Here is a 13,785-nt window from a genome sequence, read left to right as displayed (position 1 = left end):
AAAAAAAAGGTTGAGAATTTAGAGGGTTAATATGTTGTGGGGTTGTTAACCAATGTCATAAAACAACATGTGTACTACTGTTTCATGAGAAACTGTTTGTTCTGTAAGCCTTCACCTGAAGTACAATAAAATATAAAAAATAAAAAATAAATTTAAAAAAAAGGAATAAAGTTCTGAAACATGCTACAGCATAGATGGTTGCACAACTGTGAATACACTGAAAACCACTGAATTGAACACTTTAAATGGGTGAATTGTATGGTATATGAATTGTCTTAGGCTGGGTTCTCTAGAGAGGCAAAACCAGTAAAGCATATAAATGTCTATATAGAGAGATTTATATAAAGGAAATGGTTCATGCGGTTGTAGAGGATGGAACATCCCAAATTCATGGGTCAGGCTGAGGCTGCTTCTGATTCATGTAGCCACAGGGGCTGGCAAACCCAAGATCAGCAGGTCAAAGAGCAGGGCCCTTGCTCACAGGCTGCAAAGACCAACGAATCCCAAGATCGGCAGGCAAGACCACAGGTTAAGCTGCTAGCTCATGTCCCAAGAACCAGAGGTCACACGATCAGCAGCCAGTTGCAGGATCCAGAGCAAACAAAAGTTCAAGAGTTTTGCCAGAAATTCCACTTATATATTCGATGCAGGCTATGCCCCCAAGGAAACTCCCTTTTCAACTGATTGGAAGCTAGCATCAAGAAGGTGATCACATTATATCAAGTCTCCTCATGGAAGTGCTCACATCATCATATGACTGTCAAACTACATCATAACTGCCAAACCACTGAGAATCACGGCCCAGCCAAGTTGACACATAACCTTAATAATCACAGTCCACCCCTTGTCAACTTGGCACCTGTACACATCTCCTTAAACCGTACATAATCTCTGAATAAAAACAATCATTAAGTCATACTTGCACCTAACATGATATAACACACATAAAACCGAACATGTGAAAGGCCTATTTACATCTTATATTTTATAAATGAAGAAAACAAAAATATTTGATGCACACATACAAGGCAGAAATACTCATTACAAGTTCAGTCCTTGTTTCTGCAGCTGGTCACTTGGTCATAGTATTTTGAGCTACTTTCTTCCACCACCCATTCCATATTCCCTTTGCCTCAGCAAGCTGGTCGTGGTTCTTTGCCTGGTGGGGTGACACTTTGTTCCTGAAGCGTCTGGGCCATTAGTAGTCATGTCGGAATTAGGTTGCTATAGTTTTCCACTGACATCAATCACAGGGTATGGTAGTACTAAGAGAAGCCCTAAGGAATCTCCTGCATTCCAGACATACTCTTCTTTACTTCCACTATGTAATATCAATCTGATTTCCTCTTGGTAATCAGGATCAATCACACCAGTCAATATGGTAACTCCTTTCTTTGCCTGCTGATCCAGAAGCATAAGGAGCCCAAAGTAGCCAAATGGCATTCTTAACTTCCTTTTCAATGGAATCACGGATGTGTCTCTAGATGGAAACATTCCTCCCTTTGGAACTAAGACCTCTAGACCCACAGGGCATAAGGTCGCAGGGACAGAAAGCAAAAAGTTTGCAAGCAGGTCACTAGGGGTAATAGTGAGTGGTGCCACTCCAATTTCCACCCCTTGATTCCTGGACCCATGAATCCTGGCTATGGGAGAAACAGCACCATACATTGGATGCTAGTTTAGAGCATATACAGCCTTCTGGAGAACACTGCCTCAACCCTGCAAGGTACTGCCACCTAGCTGGCACCATAATTGTGTCTTTAGAAGGCTGTTCCATCGTTCTATAAAGCCAGCTGCTTCAGGATGATGGGGAACATGGTAAAATCAGTGAATTCCATGAGGACAGGCCCACTGCCACACTTCATTTGCTGTGAAGGGAGTCCCTTGATCCAAGGCAATGCTGTGTGGGATACCATAACAGTGAATAAGGCATTCTGTAAGTCCACGCATGGTAGTTTTGGCAGAAGCACTGCATGCAAGGAAGGCAAATCCATATTCAGAGTAAGTGTCTATTCCAGTAAGAACAAACCACTGCCCCTTCCATAATGGAAGTGGTCCAATGTAATCAACTTGCCACCAGGTTGCTAGCTGATCATCTCGAGGGATGGTGCCATATCAGGAACTCAGTATTGGTCTCTGCTGCTGGCAGATCAGGCACTCAGCAATGGCTGTAGCCAAGTCAGCCTTGGTGAGTGGAAGTCCATGTTGCTAAGCCCATGCATAACCTCCATCTCTGCCACCATGGCCACTTTGTTCATGAGCCCACTGAGGAATGACAGCAGTGGTTAGGGAAAGAGGATGACTGGTTTCCACAGAATGCATCATTCTATCCACTTGATTGTTAAAATTCTCCGATGCTGAGGTCACCCTTTGGTGAGCACTCACATGGGGCACAAGTATTTTCACTTCTTTGGTCCATTCAGAGATGTCTATCCACATACCTCTTCCTCACACCTCCTTGTCTCCAATTTTCCAATCATGTTCCTTCCAAGTTCCTGACCATCCAGCCAAACCATTGGCCACAGGCCATGAATCAGTATACAGTTGCACTTCTGACCATTTCTACTTCTAAGCAAAGTGAACAACCAGGTGCACTGCTTGAAGTTCTGCCCATTCACCACTGTCCTTCAGGGAGTTCCCAGAAAGGGGCTGTAGTGCTGTCACTGCCCACCTTTGAGTGGTGCCTGCATATCACACAGAAACCATCTGTAAACCAGGCTTGAGTTTTCTCTTCCTCAGTCAACTGATCATAAGAAACTCCCCATGAGGCCATAGGTGCAGACTGGGAGACAGAGGTAATGTTACAGGAGTGGAGACCATGGGCATTTAGGCCACTTCCTCATGTAACTTACTTGTGCCTTCAGGTCGTACTCAAGCCCAATCTCATGTATACCACTTCCATTTAATGATGGAGTGCTGCTGTGCACGTCCAACTTTATGGCTCTGTGGTTCAGACAATGCCCAGTTCATGATGGGCAGCTCAGGCTGCATGGTGACTAGGTGGCCCATGGTCAAGCATTCAGTCTCTACTAAGGCCCAGTAATAAGCCAAAAGCTGTTTCTCAAAATGAGAGTAGTTATCTGCAGAGGATGGCAGGGCTTTGTTCCAAAATCCTAAGGGTCTGTGCTGTGATTCACCAATAGGGGCCTGCCAAAGACTCCAAACAGCATCTCTATCTGCCACTGACACTTCAAGCACCATTGGATCAGCAAGATCATACAGACCAAGTGGCAAAGCAGCTTGCATGGCAGGCTGAACCTGCTGCAGAGCCTTCTCTTGTTCTGGGCCCCACTCAAACCTAGCAGCTTTTCGAGTCACTTGATAAATAGGCAGGAGTAGCACATCCAAATGAGGAATATGCTGCCTCCAAAATCCAAAGAGGCCCCCTAGGCATTGTGCCTCCTTTTTAATTGTGGGAGGAGCCAGATGCAATAAGTTATCCTTCACTTTAGAAAGAATATCTCGACATGTCCCACACCACCAGATCCCTAGAAACATCACTGAGGTGGAAGGCACCTGAATTTTTGTGGGATTAATTTCCCACCTTCTGGTACACAAATGTTTTACCAATAAGTCCAGAGTCATTGACACTTCCTCCTTACTAGGTCCAGTCAGCATAATATCATCAATGTAATCGACTTGTGTGACATCTTGTGAAAGGGAAATGTGATCAAGGTCCCTGTGGACTAAATTATGACATAGGGCTGGAAAGTTGACGTAGCCCTGAGGTAGGCAAGTGAAGATGTATTGCTGGCCTTGCCAGCTAAAGGCAAACTGCTTCTGATGGTCCTTCAAAACAGGTATGGAGAAAAAGGCATTAGCCAGATCAATAGCTGCATACCAGGTACCAGGAGATGTATTAATTTGTTCAAGCAATGAAACTATATATGGAACAGCAGCTGCAATTGAAGTCACCACCTGGTTAAGTTTTTGATAATCCACTGTCATTCTTCAAGATCCATCTGTTTTTTGCACAGGTCAAATAGGTGAGTTGAATGGGGATGTGGTGGGAATCACCACCCTGTATCCTTCAAGTCCCTGATGGTGGCAGTAACCTCTGCAACCCCTCTAGGAATGCAGTATTGCTTTTGGTTTCCTATTTTCCTAGGTAGGGGCAGTTCTAATGGCTTCTACTTGGCTTTTCCTACCATAATAGCCCTAACTCTGTTTGTCAGGGACTCAATGTGGGGCTTCTGCCAGTTGCTGAGTGTATCTATTCCAATTATACATTTCTGAATTGGGGAAATCACTACAGGATGGATTCAGGGACCCACTGGACCTACTGTGAGACAGACATGAGCTAAGACTCCATCAGTAACCTAACTTCCACATGCCCCACTCTGACTGGTGGGCACAGTGACGTTTTGGGTCTCCTGTAATTAGTGTCAGTTCAGAGCCAGTATCCAGAAATCCCCGAAAAATCTGATTATTTCCTTTTTCCCAGTGAACAGTCACTGTCGTAAAAGGATTAAGTTTTTGGCAGTGTATTGGAGTCTTTCTTCAAGGGGACCTGGCTTCCCCTTCATTCAAGCAGATGTGGGTCTTTAACTCACTCAAGTCTGGGAATTGATTGAGGGACTATGACTCTCTATTCTGGTGATTTGAGTTAGACTGCTGTTCACTTGACCTAGAACTCATCTGCTTGTACAGATCAAGTAAATATTCAGTAGATTTCCTATCTATTTCACTCTTAGGGACACCGTGACTAAGTTGCCAATGCCATAAGTCCATATGAGTCAGACTATTCTGATTACTGCTTTGACTCTGCTGTCCATTACAGTAAATACATCCACCTTGTCTTTGTGCCACCACTTGACCCCTACCACCACAGGGTCCAATCAACCCCATTGTAGTTAGGTGTCTTAATTCAGTTAGGGCAGTTCCCACTGTCAAATCTGACTTATGTAAAGTAGCAACCACAGCAGTCTTCAAGGATGCTAGAGCTCCCTTCACAAATTTGTTCCTCACAGTTGTGGTAAAAGGTGTGTCCTCTGGGCACTCCGTGTGTGGGTCTGTGGATCTAACCTGATAAATCCACTCTAGCATGCCAATTTCTCTAAGCCTTTAGATATCTTCTTCTACAGTATACCAAGGCAGGTCTGATACTTCAACTTGATTTAATGTAGGCCGCCGTGTAATCCACGCTTCAGCAATCCAACCAAATAAACTATTAGATCCTTTCGTAACTTCTTGAGCTGAAACATTGAATGAAGAATCTGTGCTTAGTAAGCCCATATCAATAAACTCAGACTGATCCATCTTTATGTTTCTTGCACCATTATCCCTCACCCTTAATAGCCATTCCCACACATATTCCCAGGTTTTTGTTTGTACTTATTAAAAAATATTAAAAGGTCAAGCAGTTCTTTTGGAGTGTAGCATACCTCCTCCTGGGTCACACTTTGTATTTCACCTTTTGGGGCTCACTGGGACTTAAGTCTAATTATAGGTCTAGAAGCCAAAATTGGTGATAGGGAAATGTTTTGAGAACATTCAGCATTGTCCTGTAAAGCATCTGCTTCAGGTGATGCCCCAGGCAATGACTCAGACAAAGGCCCTTTAGACACAGCTGAGTTAATCTCATTAGATGGGGGTGGAGGGGCTAATGGTTTTACTGGGAAGGGTGGCGTAGCAGATGAAGATGAAATAATCTCTTTAGATGGGAGTGAGAGGGCTGGTTATGTTGGCAGGAGTGATTCAACAGAATTTAGGGGCTCAGTGTTCCCAGCTTCCTGATTATCTGCCCATACCTCCCCATCCCAAGTTTCAGGATCCCACTTCTTCCCAATCAATGCCCTCACTTTAGTTTCAGACACCTCTCAAAGTTCGCAATAGAGTTGACGTTCTAATTCAGCCCATCTTACAATAAGACTCTGGGATTGGTTTTTGGCAATATCAGCTCTGTCACTACAAGAAATAAGGCTTTCTTTCAAGGCACAAGTGGAAATTTTGAGGTTGTTTATACAGATCTTGAGCTTTGACTCTGAAGCCCTGAGCTCAACTCTTTCTTTCACCAATTTGTTTATTAAAAGTAGGATCAACCAACCAGCTTCCTTATACTTCTCATTATGACAGAACTGTAGAAAGGTATCAAACATACAATCACCCAGAGCCTCACCTCTCACCAATACCTAATCTATTGATGGTGATATTTTGTGTATTTCTATTGCCACCTCACGCCATGGATTAGCAATGCCCTCTTTACTACCGGAAGCAGAGTCATCACCATCTTTAAGACTAACCAAACTTGAAAACCAATTTAGAAAACTCATCCTTACAATTTTGTTTCTCTAGAACCACTCTCAGTACCAAATGTCTTAGGCTGGGTTCTCTAAAGAAGCAAAACCAATAAAACATATAAATATCTATATATAGAGATTTATACAAAGGAAATGGCTCATGCAGCTGTAGAGGCTGGAACGTCCCAAATCCGTGGGTCAGGCTGGAGGCTTCTCCTCGTTCACATTGCCACAGGAGCAGGCAAACCCAAGATCGGCAGGTCAGAGAGCAGAACTCCTGTTCACAGGCTGCAAAGACCGACGAATCCCAAGATCGGCAGGCAAGACCACAGGTTAAGCTGCTAGCTCAAGTTTCAAGATCCGGAGGTCACACGAACAGGAGCCAACTGCACGATCCAGAGCAAGCAAAAGCCAACAAGTCTTGCCAGAAAGTCCACTTACATATTTGATGCAGGCCACACCCCCAAGGGAACTCCCTTTCAACTGATTGGCTACTTATAGCAGATCCCATCATGGAGGTGATCACATTATATCAAATCTCATGGAAGTGATCACATCATCATATATTTTCCAAACTACATTATAACTGCCAAACCACTGAGAATCATGGCCCAGCCAAGCTGACACATAACCTTAATGATCACATGAATTATATCTCAATAAAGATAGATATACTAGGAAGGGAAGGAGAGAGGAAAGAAATGAGAGAGGTGAGAGGGAGGCAAGGAGGGAGAAAGGGTGGCTCTTTAGGTTCGAAACATCAGCTACACAAATTTATACAGACAGAGCAATGTCTTCCTAACAAGCTTGTGTGAAAATCCTGGGAGCCAGGCGTGCCAGGGGTTAGTTACCTGTTCCCTGGAGGTTAGTGGGCCTTGACTTGTTCTACTGATATGCCAAGGTACACTGAGGCGAACCTTGTGGAGGCAGAATGTCCAGTCCAAAAAGAAAGATGAAGATGCTCACGTTCCTCAACTCTAAATCTCACAGTTCTCTAAACAAGAGCTTTTCAGACTGTAAGTGCACACCGATCACCTGGGCTCTTGTAAGGTACAGGTTTTGTACTCAGCAGGTCTGGGGAGGGCTCAAGCCCCTGCAAGTCTAACAAACTCCCTGGTGATGTCATGCTGCTGTGCCACGGGCCACACCTCTGAGCAGCAAGGAAGGAAAATGAAGCTCAGAGAGGCTAAATAACCCAGGCCACCATTCATAACGGGCAGAGCCAAGATTTATACCCAGGTCTAACTGACTCCAAAACCCAGGTTCTTTCCATTACAGCACCCACGATCCAGGTTCCAGACACCATGTTCTACAAGAAACCTAGGTCTAACAGAAGGATCCAGATGGGACGAGCTCTGGGACCCACATCATAAGAGGAACAGTCGGAGAATAAGAGACGTGTGACCTAAGAACTACTCAGGAGATATGGCAGCCATCTCCAGGCCTGTGGAGAGCTGTCCTATGGAGGAGCCTCAGCCACCTGCCCAGATGGCCCAGTAGGGCAGTAGGCAATGCAGAGACTCATGGGCACACCATTTGGACTCCTTATAAAGAATGCTCCAGCAGTCGGAGTGGTCCCAGGAAAGAACAGGCTCTCCCAGGATGTAGAGGCCATGCTTCCTGATTTTGACATCTCCCATCACCACCTATAGTCTGATCAGCCCTATCACAAATGAAGCATCGTTGCTATAATTATGAAAATAAATCTCACAAAGACAAAACATTAAACTCAAGTTAGAGGCACTCAGCTGGGAAGCTTACTTTGTTTTTGTTAAAAAAAAAAAAAAAAGGAGGTTAACAAGTGTTAGAAAAGCATTAAAGACATAGCAGGAAACTGAGAGGCACTGGCAGTTCAATGGTAGAATTCTCAGTCTCCATGCAGGAGACCCACGTTCAATTCCTGGCCAATGCACCTCAAGTGCAGCCACCACCCATCTGTCAGTGGATGCTTGCATGTTGCTATGATGCTGAACAGGTTCAGTGGAGCTTCCAGACTAAGCTGAACTAGGAAGAAAGGCTTAGCGATCTACTTTCAAAACTCAACCAATAAAACCTCTATGGATCTAAAAAAAAACCCTGTGCATCACAACAGCCCAGTCCACAACTGATCATGGGGATGGCGCAGACCAGGCAGGATTTCATTCCACTGTGCATGGGGTTGCCATGAGTTTGAGGCCGACTCTACAGCAGCTAAGAATGACAACAAGCAGGAAATAGAAACCTTTTCCTTGAGATATTTAGGATTTCCTTCTGAAATCCAGACATATCACTTGAAATCATCTTGGAAAACACTGGACCTGGACCTAATAATGATCTAAATGCCCTCTCAGCCATGAGCCCTACACCATCCCTTCCCTTGGAGGACCTGGTTTCCTCAAGTGTCACTCAAATGGTTTCAAGCCCTTTCGTCATCCCAGTCACTCTCCATGGATAAGCTCCAGTTTGCTACAGACATGAGCTGAGCAGCACCAAGGAGAAATGAGCTGTAATTGAGCTGGGCCACCATCCTTCCATTAACGCAGCCCCAGGTCACCTCCGCTCTCTGGCTGCCAAACCACTGTGTCTTTTTACCCAGGCTGGTGTAAAGCCACACCCTCAGCAGCCCACTCTTGATGGGTTAATGTTTTTGGATTGAGTGCATGGCATCTATCCAATGAGGCTTCTGGGCCAGGATAAGGAACCACTTTCTAACAATTAAGGTGGCTGAAAAACAAGCTAGATTGTCTTGTGTGACGTTGTGTTCTAGTCCCTGATGTACACAAGCAGAACCTGTTGGGGCAGTAATTTCAGCTCCCAAAGTTCAGCCAGAAGGTCACCACCTCTAAAATCTTGTACTTCTAGAACACGCACAAAGGCCCAGAGGAAGAACACACAAAGGTGTGCCATGGTGAAAGAAGGGGGTTCTGCCAATTTCATACCAACAACCTGCCCTGGCGTCTCCAAAGCATCAAATGTCCTGCCTCCTATCATTTCATTCTCACGACCACCCTGTAAAGTAGATAAGCTCTCCTGTCTCTTTTGAAATGACCAGAGTAATACTCAGAGAGGGTAAATAACTTACCTAGCTCACCCAGTAAGTTGGCAGAGCCAGGATCCAAAGTCAGTTCTATCAGACGCCAAAGTCCAGGCTCATCCCCCACAGGGCACAGGAAGAAATGAGAAGAGAAAAGTAAAGGCCCATAGTTGATGGGAATCTTGAATACTAGGATAAGTGGTCCTGATTTAATACAGGAGATGCAAAAATCACAACTTTTCTGATGAGAGGACTTATTTTTTCATCATTGAGGTATCTCAGAAGAAAGGCCTGGAAATCTACTTCCAAAAAAATCAGCTATTGAAAGCTTTATGGAGCATAGTTCTACTCTGACACACATGGGGTCACCATGGGTCAGAATCAACTTGACAGCTAATGGTGGTGACAATGATATAAAGACATGACATCAATTAATAATTAGCAAATAAGAGGAATAATGAAATATGGGGAAATAAACAAAAAATAAGGCCCTTGGGAGGTAGACAGCCAACCCAAGGAGGAAGTTTCCTAGAAGCCTCCAGCCAGGTCCCCTAGGTGATTTAAACACCAGCCTCTGCCCAGGGAGAGTTAGCAGCCAACCGCTTAACCACTGTCCACCAGGGCTCCTCAATCTCTTCCAAACAGTGTCTTATAAATGAGGAGAACAGACACGGAGACAGAATCACACAGGGGAAGACGCCACATGAAGGTACATCTACAAGCAGCAAAGGAATGCCAAGGATTGCCGGCAGCCACCAGAAGCTAGGAGAGAGGCAAGGCACAGTATCCCTCCAGGAGCCGTCAGAAGGAACTGGCACAGCCAAGACCCTGATTTGACTTCTAGCTTCCAGAACTGTGAAGCAATCCATTTCTGTTCTTTAAAGCCACCAACTTTGTGGTAATTCATTATGGGAGCCCTAGAAGGCTAAGGCACAGCAGATGGCAATCAACATTATCTCCTACAACTGGGGAACACAACTCCAGGATGTTTTTCATTTGCTCACAGGGTTATCAGAAGTTATTGTGATGGATCCAATCGGCTGATCAGTAATGAACTCATACACACGGCTTACCAAATAACTTATGATTCTTTTAGTTTCTTTGTAAACACACACACAACCTTCACAAAGCTAACTTCTAGAAGAAAATTACAAAGGAATCAAGAGTTTTGTAGGTCACAGTTTTAAGCAGAAGGGGGAGGGGACACATTTGTCAAAGCTGTGAAGAGCATCCTTTATGCCAAAGGCTGCTGCGGAGTCCACAGGATTCAAACTACAGACACGCTCAGTGTATGTGCAATAACATTTGGGAAAACACTCACGTACGCTTTAAATACTGAATGAAAAAAATCCCGAGGCACTGTTAACACCTGAGTGCTTTTTTAAAATCACAGCCACCACAATAGAGCTCGTGGTAGTAGGAAAACATCTGGAAACTTTATTTAAAGCCCTGTTATACATAAGGAAAGGTCCATACTGAGATTCCTTGGAGCTTATGAATATTTATTATAGCGCATTCTTAAAAACAATAAAAAATTAATTCCAATATAAACAGGAAACAGATTTGTAAGAGTCACTCATATGTTCATACGTCTGCATTACATGTTTACATTATGCAAATTGTAGTTAAAGACCTATAACCAGAATTTTGTTAAATGTATAAAAGTGGGCAGGGACCTGCTGATATTTGGACACTTTCTTAAAATCAGCACATGATATTTTCCACGTTTTTGACAATCTTCTCACTGAGGGGCACCTGCAGGCACACCTTGTTACCTTTACTAACGTGGTCACAAGCTCATCACAAACTCTGGGCAAAGTCAAAGGCCCGGGGCTACCCCGGCTCAGCCAGACAGAGACAGGCAATGTCCTAAACCTTAACCTGAAGTCTCCTACACAAAGCTCAGCCATCCCCAATCTTGGAGCAAAGAGGAGGCTTTGCCAACAAGTCAAACACTCCCAGCAGCTAGTTAAGCACACTCATGTTTCATATTTAGCAACAAGGAAGACATTAAGGACAATCTTAAGGGTGACCAACTCTCCCCAGAAAGGTCCACCTTGGGCTTGGTGACACCAACCGAGCAGGGCGTCCTCTGAGTAGGAACCTCAGGCCGACACGCAGGTCAGAGCCATGTTCACCTCCTCACCTCCCTGGTGGAAAGAACACCCCCTTTGCAAATTATATTTAACAGTCTATAACCCTAAGAATATACATAATAAATATTCATAAGCTCCAGGAAATCTCAGTATGGAGCTTTCCTTATGTATAATAGCGCTTTAAACAAAGTTTCCAAATGTCTTCCTACTGCCACAGGGCCCTGGTGGCACAGCGGTTAAGAGCTCGGCTGTTAAACAAAAGGTCAGCAGTTTGAATCCACCAGATGCTCCTTGGAAGTCCTACAGGGCAGTTCTCCTCTGTTGTATACAGTCATTATGAGTTGGAATCGACTTGATGGCATCGAGTTTGTTTGCTTATTTGCTTGTTTTTGGTATAACCCCAAAATGTCACCACCTACCATATCATTTAAGGAAGGTGATTCATTAAGATTTTTTTTTTTTATTTTTTTAGGGAAGCAACACATGCTCATTGTAGGAAATCTAGAAAACACAGAGAGGTATAATAATGGAAGACATTTCTAATAGGACAGAATTTAAACTGAGAACCCCGTAAGGTCAGGGAGGCGTTCTGCATGATGTTCACCAGAGGGTGCTCTGGTTCCAGGGCTCGGGGGTACTGGCAGGCTGGAACCTTCTCTTCCCCCTCACCTCACGCTGCCCACTGCAACGGCCTGCAGACCTGCTGCCCCATATGCAATTGAGCAAGGGCCAAGCCTCTTCTCAGGAGGACTCACTCCAGCCTGTCACAAATGGCCTTCTCTTAACGCAGAGAAAGAACAAATGACTCACAGATTACATAATCTTCAGCACCAGGAACAAAACCCCTACCCAGTCGTCACCACGCAAAATCCCTACTGTGTCCTAGCTATGCAGCTATGGGCAAGTTCCTTGACCACTCTGGCTCTCATTTCCTCATCTGTATATTGGGGATAAGACTGGTCCCTGTGACACTCCAACTTAGGTGCTCCCCCAGTACCATGTTAAGAACAGCAAGTTCTACCCTCAAAAGCACCTCTAAGCACGGTCACTGTGGATGAGGGCATCTAGTGTCTTTAATACAAAAATCAATGTATGTGTCAATAAGCAGAAATAATAATGCACTATTGGATCCCTGAAAAAAAACAAACCAAACCCATCGCCATCGAGTCAATTCTGACTCACAGCGACCCTATAGGACAGGGTGGAACTGCCCCATAGGGTTTCCGAAGAGTAGCTGGTGGATTCGAACTGCTGACATTTGGGTAGCAGCCGAGCTCTTAATCACTACGACACCAGGGCTCCATTAGATCCCTAAAAGCTGAGGAAAAAAAAAAATTCAGTCCTCCCTTGATGTTCTTCTAAGTTCAGCCTAAGCATACAACCACCACTTTACTCGGTATTGGATTCCACTCGTTGGACACAATTAACTCAGGCTCCCTCTTTTGAAAATCCACTGATAAGTACCAACCTGTCTTTGTGTCCCGGGGATTAACCAAAACCAGTATCTTATGCTGAGGTTCATCATGGTGCACGGTGCAAAAGCAAACAGACGAGGCTTCAAGTTTAACCTAAAAAAATAAATAAATAAAATCATAAAATAAGACTTTTGTTCTTCCATCTTTACAAAGGGCATAGGAAATTACTTAGAATTAATCAGCACATTGAACAAACACTGTTACACAGGACACGAGCAACATATTTTTTTTTAAAAGGGAAACCTTAGCCACTCTGAGGGGGATTTTTGACAAAGGTCCTTCCCCATCTCCCACCGAGCAAACCTTCTCTTTCCCTCTTTGACCTGTCCATCTATCCACATGTTGATGAATACCTACTCTGCAGACCAAACACCCTTCGGATCTCACCCTTCTGTACACTTCCCACTGCAGAAGTCTTCTCGATCCCAATCTCCCTTGGCCTTACAGCCTACAGCCCGCCTCAGGCCCAGCACCTGCCATGCTGGTCTCCGCTGTCCTCCGAGGCCCCCCAGGGACACTCCATGGAAACAGCCCTGGATGCGCCTGCCTGTCCCCAGGAGGCCACTGTGCTCAGGCTGCCCTTGCTCGGGTCCCTCCAAGCAGTCTCGAGAACCCATACCCTCTCTGTGCTCTACAGGCTTGGCCCTGGCTCCATCAGCCCCGGGCGCCTGTTATCTTAACTGTTGCCTCCAAAGGAACACGGAGTGGCAAGTTCAGGTCTGTAACACTGGGATCACCCCAGATCCTTTTCTAGAGCACCCACATCCAAATCCTTCTCCATGGCCATGAAACCCACCACTACCAGTTCCCAAAGCAAAAGGTCAACACATTCCATTACAAAGTCTGTTTTGAAAACTGAGGACAGGGAAAAAATTTTTGGACAGTACAAATCAGACAAAGGTCTAATCTCCATAATCTACAAGAAAATCCAACTCCTCTACAACAAAAAGACAAACAATCCT

General features: G+C 44.7%; 1 protein-coding gene across 1 annotated transcript in view; it reads right to left on the bottom strand.

Annotated features, from left to right (window-relative positions):
* The window catches only part of LOC101342822 (Protein FAM169B), a 90,601-nt gene that overhangs the window by 68,674 nt on the left and 8,142 nt on the right, over positions 1-13,785 (bottom strand). The window contains exon 4 of the mRNA XM_023727810.1: positions 12,817-12,916. Coding sequence (XP_023583578.1) covers positions 12,817-12,916 — 100 coding nt within the window. The remainder of the gene's footprint in view (positions 1-12,816; positions 12,917-13,785) is intronic.

This window comes from Trichechus manatus, unplaced genomic scaffold (genome assembly GCF_000243295.1).
Source record: "Trichechus manatus latirostris isolate Lorelei unplaced genomic scaffold, TriManLat1.0 scaffold00019, whole genome shotgun sequence".
Taxonomy (NCBI): domain Eukaryota; kingdom Metazoa; phylum Chordata; class Mammalia; order Sirenia; family Trichechidae; genus Trichechus; species Trichechus manatus.
Note: the sequence above shows the minus strand (reverse complement) of the source record. Positions and strands in the feature narration are given on the sequence as shown.